Consider the following 14,915-nt stretch of genomic DNA (forward strand, 5'->3'; position numbering starts at 1 on the left):
TTATTACAAATTAATTATGTCCTAATGCACTTGTAAGGCGTTTGAGAACCCCATCACGTTTGTGACAGGGCACCCGTCCGCCAAAATTAAAGCATGCCCGAATTCTTTTAAGCTGCTGACTGGATGGTGAGGGGTTGGTGGAGTGATACCCGCCAGCCACTGTCGCTGGATGGGCAGAAGAGTTGGGCACAGCATAGGGATACTGAATGTCTTCGCTAGGGCTGGGTTTATAAGGGGACTGGCACATGGATACCGGGTGGATGTGCAACAGTCCTAGAGAGCCTTTTAACCTTAAGCCCCGGATGTGCTCAGTGGAGTGGCTCAGAGTTGCTAAGCCTGTCACTTCTTGGGCTGGACCCACATTAAAAATTAGTCCAGGGATATAGAGCCTGTCACCAGTATTACTCGGGTTGAGGATAGGAAGGCAGAACCATTCCCTTGTTGGTGACAGGGTGCTGCTGGGACCGGCGTGGCGATATCAAACCGGTCACTTCTTGCACTGGCTTGACTCTCGATGGCACAACAATGCAGAGCTTGTGCCCGCCAGGGCTGGATTACTCAAGGTTGACACAAGGATACAGAACCTTTCTCTGACAGGCCGAGTTAGCTCATGCGATATGCATTGCCTGTGCCTTCTTGGAATGGATGAACAGATCCAGTTCAAAAGTCTTGAGTCATACATGTTACACGTATGTAGTACAGGTGGCAGACACCAGTGAAGGGAATGTTTGAATGTGCATAATATGGAGCCCAGACTCCCTCTCACTAATATATTGGTGGCGTGGGATGGGAGGGGGCAGTTTAGATTGTGTCCAGAAACTTTACAAACGTAGCAGAAATTATAACTACAGAAACATTTTTTTGCCAGCCAATTCTCCCACAAAGACTTGATTTGCCAATATTTTTTGCCACATATTCTATTTTTAATTAGATTAATTTTTCACGGTGTTTTACTTTTTTTAAAATTTGTAACCTTTGCATGGTCTAAGCATTCAAGTTTTGTTAAAAAACACGTAGCGAAGTTTCGAGAAGAAACCCGTTCCCCTGTTAACACCGGGCGAGCTTTTTCCCCTGTTTGGCATCCTTGCACTTACAAGACGTGCATTGCACAAGAGGGCTGAACCAATCACAGGGCTAGTAGGCGCGCATTTACTCTACAATAAGCTTTGACTGAAAGATCCTTCTGTTTGCGAGGGTCCCACCAGGCTTGGGGGGCCTTCTATGGCCAGCTAGCTGCCCTCTGAAAGGAGACCTGGGTGGCACTGGAGTTACCCTGGGTCATCCTCCACATGACTACTTTTACCTCCAATGAACAGCGAGTCATTGTTGAGTACCATGTACCTGAACCCAGCTCTCAGGTGCTGTGAGGAAAATGCCTCTGTCGTCACACGTGACCCACTGAAGCAGAGGTTGGGGCCAGCGGGCCGTCCTAATCTCTGCCGTGCGCATGCGTTGTACCTTCTTTGCTGCACACCAGGGTAGAAGATGGAAAGGAGGAGGTCTAACTCACCATGTCATGGCCTGTCTGTCATCTGTGACGCTCCTGACAGCAATTTAAGCTGCCACGAGGTGATGGCACTATTGCAACCCCTCAGAAAACGATGACAAAACCTAAATTTGACCATGTTAGAAATGGTAAATGTCTGATTTGAGTGCCACATCAACTTTGGCCCTCCCCGGGGCCCGTCTCCGGTGCGTCGCTTGTTGTCAAGGAAGCAGTTGTGATGTCAGGTTCGATGGAATTTGGGATGTAGGATGAAGCCCCATGGAAACTGAAACCTCATAGCGACAGCAGAGCCGGAGAGAGACGGTAAACCCGAGAGAGACTGTGAACCACGAGAAGAGAGATGTGAAGCCACAGCGAGACAGTGAGCCCCTATTTTAACAATTTTGTGTACTCGACGGAAGTGGTTGAGTATATTACATGCCGGCCACTTGACAAGGGACTCAACCATAATATTGAGAAATAGGAAACCAACCCGCCTAGGCAGTCCTCCCATACCGCTCACGCTGGGTCTGCCCCCTCCGACTCCTACATCCAGAAGTAGGAAGAGCCATTAATAAGCCTTATGTCACAGGCAGGGGGCACAAAATGGCTGCACTCACGCAGGAAGTGAGGCCTGTAGGAATTACTGTCAGCAGCCTGCTGGTTACCATTTCCTATGCGTGCATTGTGGATGGTGCAGCCTGCTGGTTACGATTTCCTATACTTGCGTTGTGGGTAATGTTTATTTTGGGATTATTTTATATCTATTATATAGTTCCCGTAGTGTTTATTTGAAAGTACACACTAGACATCGACTGCCGAGGGCTTATGAATCACTTCTGTAACAGAGGGGTTGTGGGTCATTTTGTAAACGCTTCCCTCCCGCAAAAGTCCTTAAGTAAAAGGATGCAGCTACTTTTTGTAACGTGATTTTTTTAAACTCGCTGCTTCTAATGTGAGCAGTCTTAGATAGATCTTTCAAAATGTCCAAATACGTGTTAATTACCGTCGCAGGTCAGTTAACTGCCTTGTGCACTTCCCGCCCCCTGTTTGTGATGGTATAAGAAGGGCAGACTTTAGTGTAACATCCATCGTTGCTATCGGCGGACTGCGGGGGAAATAACTGCATTAAGCAACCTCCGTGACGTAACAAAGCTGCATTCTGGCAGTGACGTCACACAAAAGTCAACCGTGAAGTAAGCGTTTGAAGCGGACTTGAGTCATTTGAAAAAGCTCTCTGCACCTTCTGTTATATTTGGCATATATTAAGAAGATGTCTGTTTGTGGGTGGAAGAGATCTTTGAAGGGCATAGCCGTGAAAACCCTTCCATACTCAGTTTAATTACATTAACTTCGCAGGACGAGGGCATTTGGCCAGTCTGTATGTCCCTTTAAAGTGAGGATTTCGGTTTATGAAGTTTGCTTTTGATGGATGTGAACGATGTTTTTTTTTTTTTAGACAAGTTTGTTATTGTGAAAAGGCGCGTAGACTTAGTTAACTGTTTCAACTACCATTTGACCTGTATATTTTGGGGAATACTGAAGTTGGGATGCCTTAGGGAGCTAGTGGCTGGGCCAGCAATACAAGTGTTTCTTCTTTGACCTCTTTATGTGCTGCACCTTCCACAAATATAGCGAGTCTGCCTTTCTGCTGAGCTCGCTGAGGAAGCTTTCATTGAAAGAATAGTAAAGCGGCCATTTTGTGTATCTGCAACCGGACTATCCCTCATCACTCAAGGTATCATGTAAGCTGCATATATGTTGATAACTCGTATGCTGCGTAGGTTGAAACATTCGCTCCTTGCTTTTACCGATTAGGAGCCAGGCACCCGGTTTGACTACATGTTGTCCAGGTGACTCCTTTCTTGAGTGAATACAACTGCAGCCATTTTGAGTAGCTGCAGTCCAAGCCACCCCTTGATCCTTCTCTTGCCTTGTAAGCTGCAATTATGCTGTATGTATGCTGCTCTGATTGAGACGTTTTGCTTTCTTTGTCTGCTTTGCCCACTGTATGTCAATCCCTCTTCAACGCTTTCAGTGATTAACACATTCTCTTGGTCTGCATGTCTCTTCCACAGAGGGAAAACCGGCGACTGCAGGAGGCCAGCATGCGTCTCGAGCAGGAGAACGACGACCTGGCTCATGAACTGGTCACCAGCAAAATCGCTCTGCGCAATGACCTGGACCAGGTAAGACATTTGCAATCGCCATGGGGTATGTGGGGAGAGGGTCAGGGAGGGGGCTAGTTAGAAGGGCATTTGAATATGCAGAAACCTAACCTAAAATGCTATCCTTATTTACATGAAATTGAGGTTCCACACTCACTGAAATGTACCTCCATGAGGCGCAGTAAGGTTAGTTCAGTAATGTGGTGGTCTCAGTGTTGAAATAAAGGGGGATTCAGTTAGATTCCGAATCAACAGCTACTCATGATCCAGATCTTGGCCGGGCTCAGTAATCGTCCTCTTAGTGTCCCGGTAGATTGAGCTAACACTCGGCACACTACGGTGGTGCCAGTACACATGCACCGTGTGTCACCATAGCCTGCAGGTGGGATGCATACCCAGATGCCTTCATTAGCAGACCGTCAGTCACCGTATGCAAGGTGTGTCATTGGCCTGGAGCAGTTGGAGCTCATTCCGAGCATAGCTAAAGCCTAATGCCTTCCTCATCAGGGGAACCAAGCGATTCTCAAATGTCACTTCACAAGTTGCCAAGCAATGAACTGAGATCTGAACGGGTGTTCTTTTCAGTAAACTTAGTTCAGGCCAGCGTGTATGTAGGTCTCTGCATGCTCTATGACAATGTCATGTAAATCTATCTCTGTTTCTAAGTCCAATCCTAAATAAAGCACTCTATGCAAACTTAATTTTTTAGCACATAGTAATGTGTATTGTACTATCCAACATAACCCATTTTCTTAACCTTAGAATAACGAAAGGTAAAAGCTGCAAGGATTGAATGAAACCTGTGCCTTTCACGTTGCATAAAGCTGTTTGAGGTGGACACACTAGTCCTTAACTCTATTTTACCACAGTTTTATCTTATGGCCAGGCCGTAAGATATTTAAATAATGCCAGCGAACTTCCTAAGCTTTTTATTGTGGGGAAACTAATGAATTTTCTCGAAATTATACATTATGCCTATTCGCATTGTTTTTTTTTTTTTACCCACCATGCACTTCTTGTTAAAAAGTGTTATGAGATACCAATGAAAGACTAGTTTGAGCAGAAAAGAGAGCAGGGAAAGGTGGGGCCAGAGCAGATGACTGTGGAGCGCGGGGCTCGCAGTTCAATCGCCGGCGACAGCACAACTCAGCACCATGTGACTCTGGCAATAGTTCACCTAATCTCGCTGACGGCCCCCAGCGCTTTGAAACTCTAATGGGTGATATGTTCGCGCTTTATAAATAGGAATTATTATTATTATTAAAATGTCTCACCAGAAGATATTTTGTACTCAAACCACTCTACTGCTGATATTGCGCAAGACTTTTTAGCAAGAAGTGCGTTGAAGGGTAAAACGGTGACAAGAAATACAGCCAAACCAAATTTAGCTACAAAATTGTGATTTCACCAAATTTTCTTGGAATTTAATTACATTTCATGAGAAAAAATAGGCAAATTCATCAAGTTTTATTTGGGACCTGTAGGTAACAGAGCAATTTTCACTACAAGATCATTAACCCACCGAGCAATCATAAAAACAAAATCAGTTACTTATGTGTTGCGGCTTATGATATGAAGCAGGCATATTAATACTCAGTACTATTTTATGATGCTTCAAACCTGAGACCAGTGATGGCACGCCTATCTCACCAGTCGTTCATTAATCTTCAGTGTTAACTTACCACTATTATGCAATGAAACCTGTTGGCTACGTATAGATCTCTGCAGCATGCGCCTTAACCGCAGTGTTTTTGCTGGGCAAGTTCTGTAGGTGCTTTGCAATGGAATTGAAAAAAGGGGTGTTGAGACTGCTCCTAATACTACCACTATGCCTGTATGCCGGCTGGTATGTCGACCAGCAACCAAGGACTTCCCCCCTCTGTTTGTCCAAAGCAAGTTTGTGTACTGCGCCCCAGCTGTAGTTCAGGGCCTTCACTTCTGTTTCCACAGTTCACCTTCAGGTGTTATTTTGCCTCATCTCTGATGTTACCTAAGCCAGCTTTCCTGTGTCACACATAGTCTGTACGTTCCAGAATGCACTTCTGGTCTTCCATTTGGCCCTTCTGTCAGTAGTTTCCTTGCGGCTTTGACTATTGTCAATCATGATCGTCTCCTGCAGAGACTCTGGAAGTCCCTTGTGCCCAGAAGATTTAGTGGTTCTTGCTGCTGTTTCCGTAACAAATGCTTTTTTTAATGGGACATGGTTGTTAGATTCGGCCCAACCCCAAACCTGGAGGACCCGTGGATCACGCTTCGTCTGGTCTCTACCCTTTGACCTATCTAGCTTGGGCGACCCTGCCAGGAGACTAAGCTCCCGCCAGCATAGCTTTACAAGTCGCTGAGACATGCAAGCAGCTCAACCACTTCAAGGTGGCAATCCTCTGAGGGCAGGGGCCTAATAGGCTCTCGCCTTCTCTTCCTCACTCCCACATATAAAAAATCTACAATATAATAATACCTGAGTAACCGGTTTGGAGTTGAGACCTGGCTGACATTGGGAGAGAGGAGGAGCCATGCGGGGAGAAGGCTCAGCAGGAGGACTAAGACCACTTGCAGGATCAGGACCACCAGGAGGGTCAGGGAACCAGGAGGAGTGACATCAACAGGACTAGCAGAAGCAAGACCAGAGCGAGCGAGTACCAAAATAATGCACAGGCTCACTGCCCCTGGTCCTGCTCCTCAACTCCCCTCCTCTCCCATGACTCCGCCACTAATGACTCCTCTCCCTTTCTGCTACACCCAATTCCTGGGATCACAGATTCACGTTTTCCACTTCCAGCATTTGTTGATCACCGCTCAGACAAATGTTTAATTTTATGTTTTGTGATGCCACCAAGAGAGGCTGATTACACAGTACAGCCTGTTTGTCTGGAAATGATACAGTGCGTGTTTACTGAACGCAAGCAGGTAACTGCATGTGGTGCTGACTTCCAGTCTCATGTTAAAATATCTAACTTCTGAGTATTTTAAGGATTGTAGCGGGTTATTTGAATGGGATCTTTTTCACCTATGATACCCTGTGGAGGTTTTGCAATTTTCGCTCATGGTCTCCTTACTACAGATCGCCCTCCTGTTAACGTATTTTTTCTTCCTTTTCAATCTTTTTGCCTCTTTTGTCATGCTCAAATTGCTTTTCCATTACCAGCCAGAGCAAGTAACTTTTTTCGGGTTAGTTGTTCGGTGCTTTTTTCTCTACTTCCACATTATGCAACATTTCGAGGCACCTTCTGTCTCAATATTATCTCATTATTTTGCAATTGCTACACTGATACAAAAGGGATTGCAATGCTATGTAAAATACAAAGGTACATTTAAAAAGCATCATGCTGCATTCACCATATCCTACTGAACATGTGACTCACCAGCAAGTAATGAGTGTGTTGAATGTTTCAAATACACCACCACTTTAACTTCATATTAAAAGATTTTTTGTAAAACGTGATGTTGCTTTAAAATGCAAATAAACCTGCATGTGGTTTCTAATAAGAGATGTGCCTCTTACACGTTGGTATCTATGCTGTTTTAGAATTTGCCTTCCGTTTTAGATGTACTCTAAGCCCACACTGTAAGTCTCTACAAGCATCACTTTTCATTGTGAAACAGCCCTGTCGAACAGAACTGGTGCACATTACATGTGTATAATGTAAGTGTCTTGTTAAGAGTCAATGTAAGATAAAAAACATCAATCCTTAATAAGAGAAGTGAAATGTTAGGGATTTTTCTGTACTTTGATTGTACACTTGAATTAACTGCTGTTTTGAGAACAGTGTCTGGTGTATCTTGTAATTACACGAGTAGTTAAATAAATATGTTCATGACAAAGAAGGAATCGTTAATGGTGATAACACCGGTTTGTGTCAGTGCAAGTCTGTTGCTTATTACATGCCTGCTCTAGTTGGATGGCATTTTCAATTTCTATCGATTCATCCGAGGTTATTTCAGAAATCCAAGCAGAGGGAGGAATGGTTGGGATTTGTGTTTGTGGACCAACTGATCTAATTCACATACCATAAAAGAATGTGTTATGTATTAGGTCCTAATATCTGATGTAGAGGAGTGTTCTTGTTTTAACATATACACCCCTTTGATTAATTTGAGTAGTTACCGAACACGAGCAATTCAGTATTTGTAGGGTTGAGCTTTAGGTAGGTACATGGCAGCCATTTCTGGATTAGCTGGTGGCAGGTTTTGAGTCACTCAATGTTGTTGGTGAAGAAAGATTTTGAGATATAGTTGAGTGTTAGCATACTAATGGTTCTTGAAGTAGAGGTTGATGAATATAGATGCAAGAAGTTCCATATAGACTTTGAAGATAAAGATGGAGAAGATGAAACCCTGGAGTACTTTGCTAAAAATGGGGACTTTCAGAGTGGTCGAGCTGAAACAAAAGACAGGGTCATTTCCAGTGGTGTAACAAAACTTAAGGGGAGCCCCCTGCATAGTACATGCAAGGGGCCCCCCATGCTCCGGACCCAGTCCGTAGCTCTCAGGCCAGGGACTTGCCAGTACCGAAGGGAGTCCCCGGTGCTCGGGGTCCAGCCCTCAGTGCTGGGGCTTTTGTTACGCCACTGGTCATTTTTGTTGAGGAGATTAGCAACTACTTGAAGAGTAGCTGTCTGTGTCCAGTATCATGGTCTGAAGCCAGATTAGTAGCCCTGGCACAAAGTAAAAGCGATTAATAATAATACCAGTGCTAAGTAGGAAAAACTTTTGAAGCATTCGCCTGTATGGACTTGTTTTGCTCTTTTATACCATTGTTTTGTTGTTGCGTCACTTGCTAACAAATAGCTTCTGATTTATACTTCTAAGTGTAGATTCCTTACCTTGTGAATACCCACAGTTGCAAGAACTGGATTCACTGAGTTTTCTCAGATTTGCTCCCTCGCATCAGCAGGAGGTGTCTTGCAGCTCTACATCAACTCTGTCCCACCCTGAAGTGAGCCGGAACCATATATAAGCATCACCCAGTGCGCTGACATCAGTTCCTTACTTTCCACTCCTTCGGATGTGGATCTGGGGTTTGCTGTCATGGAATGACCTTGTCTCTGAAAAAAAATTGTGGTCAAACTTTTTTTCAGCCTGCAAGGTAAATGTCCCCATCAAAAACGACCAATTTTATACCCTTTTTTTTTAAACCCAAGCAGATGTCCGTGACAGACCCCTGTGAGTGTATGTCTCTGGTGTGTAGGTTCTTACCATGGCTTTAAGTCTTGTGGGGACTGCACACGTATGAACCCCATGGCTATCAGGGACCTCAAAGTCAAGCTCTACTTTGCCATACATTGTTGAAAGGCACATTAGGACTGTTCCTGGTTACATTTGAAGACTCATACATATTCCTGGTCTCGAGGTCCTTCCTGTAAAAGATCTTCACACTCTAGATCTTCAGGTAAGTCCAGGTGGAAAAAAAAGCATAAGATGACAAAGTAGAATTTGCCCACGTTCTGCCACCCTCAACCAGAGAAGTCGTGGGAATGTGAAGGTGCCTAACTATTTCGGTCCTTCTTTCTTACTAAGGAACTGATTCCACAGCATGTTCTAATGCACCCCAAGTTTGCAGGTTCATAAGCAATGGTGTAATAAATAGAGGCTTTCAAGGAGGCCATGTTGCAGCTTTTCGGCACCCTTCAGTCGCCCTCTGGTTGCCTAAGGGCCACAAGGTTCTGAGGGAGCTTCCTGTCAAATTGTTTGCGGATCTGTCCTCGATGCCATCTGTGCCTCTTAACCCCACTGTGGGTTGCAGTCAGACTCCGGTGCCGACACCCAGCACTACTCCAACTTCAGCAACGATCCATGCTGGTTCCTGCCACATCAATGCACCCCATGCTGCCAGAAGAAGACCCAATAGTTTTGTCGCTGCTAGAAGAGGGCCCAATAGTTTTGTCGACTCTGAGATGAATCCATCACGGCCTTAACTGAACTCCTGTCCTTCACAACCTTTGATGCACCTGGTTCAGCCTCATTCTGACTCTGATAGAACACTGTCATTTCCCAGGGGTCAACCACAAGTACTTCAGAAACTCATTTCTTCGGACTCTGAACATAGTCCGCAGGATCCTGGTAAAAACAATGAAGATAACTGAGATGTTGCATCCTTTTTCCATGATGATGACAATCTTTGTATGTACTTACAGTAGGCCTGTGGTCTGAACACTTCCCTTACACTGGATTGAGTTCTCCCACAATCTTTGCAAAAAGATTCAGTCCCTTTTGTGGTGGTCACACAGCGTACTGCCAAAGTTACAGACCTTAACTCCCTTCCATCGATGTTAAGGCCAATGATCTGACATAATGTTTACAACTTGGGCATGCTTCCATGGAACCACTTCTTCCTCTAGGTCAGGGGTACTCACAAACTTTCTGTCGGGGGCCACAATTACAGTGTGGTTAGTGGCCGAGGTCCGCACTTGTAGGGGTGGAGTCAGTGGGGGCGGGAACAGTGGGGGGCGGAGCTAGAGTAAAAAAAAAACCTTTCAAAACATTAGACAGTGCTGTATTTTACAATCAGGTGCAACTACAAAGAGCACATTTTGATAATACATTTTTATTTGAAGGCATGAACTATATATGAAACATGCTGAATCTGCGACGAGGGTGACATTGAGCAGTTTGGGGGTGTTATGCCGTTGAAATCCCTGGAGAATAAGCATTTTACAGGGAGATGCTCCCGTGTAGGGGAGGTGTAAGGGGTCATTTTGATTATTTGAGGTATGCCACCGAGTCCAATGAGTAGGTGACAACCTCCAAATGGGGATGAATTGACTGAGAGATGCCAACTCTACCTCGAAAGCAACTCAGTTTCAGGAGAGAAGAGGCTGCGCTCCAGCGTCTACTCGGATTTGACTAAGCTCGGGTATTAACCCAGCCTCTTTTTACCGCTCCATAAACATCTTTAACCCCAACAACCCACATCCACACGCACCTCTCCTCAGGCACTCTTCCAGGCGACTACGAGGAATCCTTTTAGCTCTGCCCCTTCCGGCCTACACACCTCTCTCACTTTCTTTTTTTTTTTTTTTTTTTTTGTGAAAAGATTTTATTGTGCATAAAAGGGTTACAAACACGGGCCTACAACCACCAGGGCCGGCCGCTAGTAGTCAAAGTGTTCCAGCATATCAGAAAACCATGGCTAGCCCACAGGGGCTCCGCACTATCACAGTAAATCAGATTGCACATAAAGGAAATCAGAATACACACTTTTAGTATAAATAACAACAAAAAAGAAAAATACAAAGATACAACAAACAAGGCGAAACGACTTATGAAGGGCGGCGAACACCAGCCGGGGGAGTCAACACCCAACCACCCGAGGGCGGTCAATAAAAGAAGACCTGAGAGGGAGGGGGGGGCAACGAGAGAACCAAATCTGTACTCCGAAGTACGAGATGCACAAGGAACCCTCAAGGATCAGGGGGACGAGGCAACCCCGGACGTATCTACCAAAGGGGGAGCACAGATAGACCCACGATACGCGTTCTACTGCCCCCAAATTTTACCCCAAGCCCTCGGTTTACCACGGGCCACATACACCGTTTTCTCCCTGAACATGCACCAGTCCATGTTTTCCTTCCAGACGGACACGGTGGGAGGCCGCTGGGAACCCCAAAGCTGCGCAATATCTCTCTTTGCAATCATGTTCCCCAAGGCCGCCCACCGAGCCTGAGCCGCATTGCAGTCATTGGGATCCCATACATTCAGCACACAACAACGCACCTCCGGCAGCAGAGCGACCCCGGTGACTCGTCTCATAATATCATGCACCCGGCGCCAGTATTCCGCCACCTCGCGGCATTCCCATAGGATATGGAGAAAAGTAGCACTGAGCCCGCAGCCACGCTTACAGAGTCCGTCGTCTGAGAACCCCATCGAGACCAGGCGGGGGCCCGTCACATATACACGATCGAGAATCTTAAGCTGGACCAGGCGGAGGCGGGCCGGGATGGCCACCTCCTTAGGGGATGACAGTGCAGTCTGCCAGTCCTCATCGTCCAGCTCCACCCCATCTCCCGTCCATGCCTCCCGAAGACGCACCAAGAGGTCAGCCCGATTGTTTATCAGTTTTTTGTAAATCAGGGAAATAGTACTGTCGGGGACGTGACCGTCGAGTATGCGGTCCTCGAAAGGCGAAGAAGAAGGGACCGTGGTCCCCTCCCCAAAGACCGAAAGCAGGGCGTGCCGAACCTGTGCATAACGGAAGAACTCTCTGTCACTAAGCTCATACTCGCGCTGAAGCGCCGCGAAGGATTTAACCGCACCTTTAACCCACAGGTCCCCCACTCTGCTGATGCCAATTGTATCCCAGCGCTCGAAGCCTTTCGTTGTCCAGAGGTTTCCCAAGCGGTCTGAGTCGAATAGAGGAGTGGCGCACGTTAAACGCTCACTCCAGCCCATCGCAACGTTAGCCGCCTTCCATACACGGACCGCAATCCTGGTAGGGCCCGTAAGGGCCCTACCAGCAGACCGCGAGTAAAGCGCTCTGTTATAGTTACCGCCGGGGAGCAGGAATTTATCCATCTCATATGCCGGGTTCGAACCAGGAGCGTACGTAGCATGGTTAATGGCAGACAGCTGGGAGGCCCAATAGTACCGTCTAATATCAGGAAGCGCGATGCCCCCGTCATACCAGGAAAGAGTCAGCTTGGCCAACGCGATACGCGATCGCCCGTCCCAAACCAGTCTCCCCTGCAAACTCTCCACCTCCCTAAAGTAGGCCGCAGGAATGACATCGAAGAAGTTCTGGAGTGCATAAAGGAATCTGGGAAGGGGCATCATTTTAAACAGCGCCGCGCGACCAAGCGGAGACAAGGGCAGCTTACACCACCGAGCCGTATCTGCCCTCAAACGCCGGAGTGGAGACAGGAGATTCTGCTCATAGCGGACCGCCGGATCCAACGAAACGTACACCCCCAGGTATTTAAAGCCGGACTGAGTTATTTGGAGCGGAAGCCGAGGCGGCAAGAGAGGAGAACCACCAGAGATAGGATACACACAAGATTTGGACCAGTTGATTATCAGACCCGAGTTTTTCCCGAAGGAAGTAAGGACATCAAAGAGAACATTGAGCGACTTCCGCGGTGAGGTGAGATACAAGAGAATATCATCCGCGTACAATGAAACCCGATCCTCGAAGCCCGGGGTCCACCGGAGCCCTCTAATCGAGGGCTCCCAACGGAGCCAGGCAGCGAGCGGCTCCAGGGCGAGAGCAAAGAGCAGCGGGGACAACGGGCACCCCTGCCTAGTTCCCCTCCCGAGAGCGAAAGGCCGAGAAACCCGCCCATTGACAACCACCTGAGCCATTGGTCCAGCATAAAGGAGCTTCACCCAGCCAAGGAACCCCTCCCCAAACCCAAACTTCGCCAAGACGGCCATTCAATGGTATCAAAGGCCATCGTGGCGTCTAGGGAAACCAATATGGCCGGTTCAGCCAAGTACTCAGCCCTAGCAAGGACGCCGTGCAGACGCCGTAAGTTAAGAGCGGTATTACGATGTGGGATGAAGCCACATTGATCCGGATGTATCAAGTCACATATAACGCTCAGCAAGCGATTAGCGAGGACCTTAGCAAGGATTTTGGGTTCGGCATTCAGCAGGGAAATAGGCCTATAGGAGGCACAGCGGTCACGTGGCTTACCCTCCTTGGGAATCACTACTATAGTAGCCAGACGCTGGTCGTCAGGAAGAGAACCCCTCTCAAGCGATTCCTGAAACATATGACGGAGGCAAGGCGCGATTTTATCCGGGCGCAACTTATATAGTTCAATCGGCAGGCCGTTGGGGCCCATAGCCTTGCCCGAGCGGAGGGAGCGAATCGCAGTAGCAATCTCTTCGACAGACAAAGGGGCATCCATCAGCTCGCGATCATCGACGGATAAGCCGGGCAGGGCAATATCCCGAAGCAGAAGACTAGAGTCGTCCTCATCTCTATCGGACACCGGGGAGTACACTGCACGGAGGTGGTCAGCAAAACACTCAACAATCTCACCAGGCTCAGTCACACACACTCCATCCGACACCCGAAGCTCCGGGACCACACGATTCACTCTCTCCTTCTTATCCAACCAGGCAATCAGCTTACCCGCCTTGTCTCCGGCGTCATACAACCTGCCCTGCTGCTCCCTATATATAGTCTTGGCAGCATCAGTGACGAGAGACTTATATTCAAACTGCTTCAGGCTGAGGGCATGCAGCCCATCCGGGGTGACACCCGCCTCCAAAGCTGCCTCCAGCCCCGATATTTCAGTCTCCAGCGTCACAACCGCCTCTCTCTTGACCCTCTTGGCCTCCACTATCTGGGACAGGGCATGCCCGCGGAGCACTGCTTTGAAAGCTTCCCACAGGGACACCGAGGACAATACCGACCCCTCATTCTCAGAAAAATATTGATCAATCGACTTAATCAGGCTATCACGGATCTTGGGGTCTCGCAGGTACCAAGGGTTAATAGGAGCGATCCGCCCAGCGGACCGCGACCCGGTGTCAAAAAGCAACCACAGTGGGGAATGATCAGAAATACCCCTGGCCAGGTGTTTGACCTCTCGAATCCGAGTAGCCTGGGCCGCGGGCATAAGGAAATAATCCAGTCTGGAGAGACTCCCATGGGCCCCAGAGTGAAAGGTGTACTGACACCGTGCCGGATGCATTAACCTCCAACAGTCCACCAGACCGAAGGTCTCCAGGAGCCCGCCCAGCCACGCCTGGGCAGCAGGGAGGGCCCTGGGCGGATGACGGTCCAGGTCACCCGAGACAACCGAATTAAAGTCCCCACCCATAAGCAAAAGACTGTCAGGAAGCCCAAGCAACATACGACCCAAGTCTGAGAAGGTGGAGTTCTGGAGGCCCGGGGGAACATAGACTGAGATCAAGGAAAGGGACTGCCCCTCCCACCTCCCAGTCAGAGCCACATAGCGCCCTCTATCGTCTGGGACCACCCTGGTGATCTCCAACGGAAGTGAAGCTCGCAAGAGAATGCCCACCCCTCTCGAACCAGTGGTGAAACCAGAGTGGGCCACAAGTCGATATCCCCCCCCTGTTCATAGCCCAACAAACGTTGCCAACCAGATGCGTCTCCCGTAAGAACACCACGTCAGGAGTCAAACGACGCAGATATTGCAGCACAACACCCCGTTTGATACGGTCCCCCAATCCATTGACGTTCCAAGACATCAATCTCAACCCGTCCCCCCCCCATCCCATCCAGTAGATCAAGGGCCCCCTAGCAAAGAGCTCAACACCCAAGGATGAACCATAGCCAATACTTCGCC

The 14,915-nt window shown here is 47.8% G+C and overlaps 2 protein-coding genes across 3 annotated transcripts in view; one reads left to right on the forward strand and one right to left on the reverse strand.

Annotated features, from left to right (window-relative positions):
- The window catches only part of LOC146833684 (uncharacterized), a 32,536-nt gene extending 29,958 nt beyond the window's left edge, over positions 1-2,578 (reverse strand). The window contains exon 1 of the mRNA XM_085600209.1: positions 2,493-2,578. Within this exon, the coding sequence (XP_085456335.1) occupies positions 2,493-2,578 (86 nt within the window). The remainder of the gene's footprint in view (positions 1-2,492) is intronic.
- Positions 1-14,915, forward strand: part of RABGAP1L (RAB GTPase activating protein 1 like) — a 1,225,189-nt gene that overhangs the window by 1,149,897 nt on the left and 60,377 nt on the right. For both annotated transcript variants that reach the window (XM_085601582.1, XM_085601581.1), the window contains exon 23: positions 3,565-3,675. In XM_085601582.1, coding sequence (XP_085457708.1) covers positions 3,565-3,675 — 111 coding nt within the window. The remainder of the gene's footprint in view (positions 1-3,564; positions 3,676-14,915) is intronic.

This window comes from Triturus cristatus, chromosome 4_2 (assembly GCF_964204655.1).
Source record: "Triturus cristatus chromosome 4_2, aTriCri1.1, whole genome shotgun sequence".
In the NCBI taxonomy this organism is placed as follows: domain Eukaryota; kingdom Metazoa; phylum Chordata; class Amphibia; order Caudata; family Salamandridae; genus Triturus; species Triturus cristatus.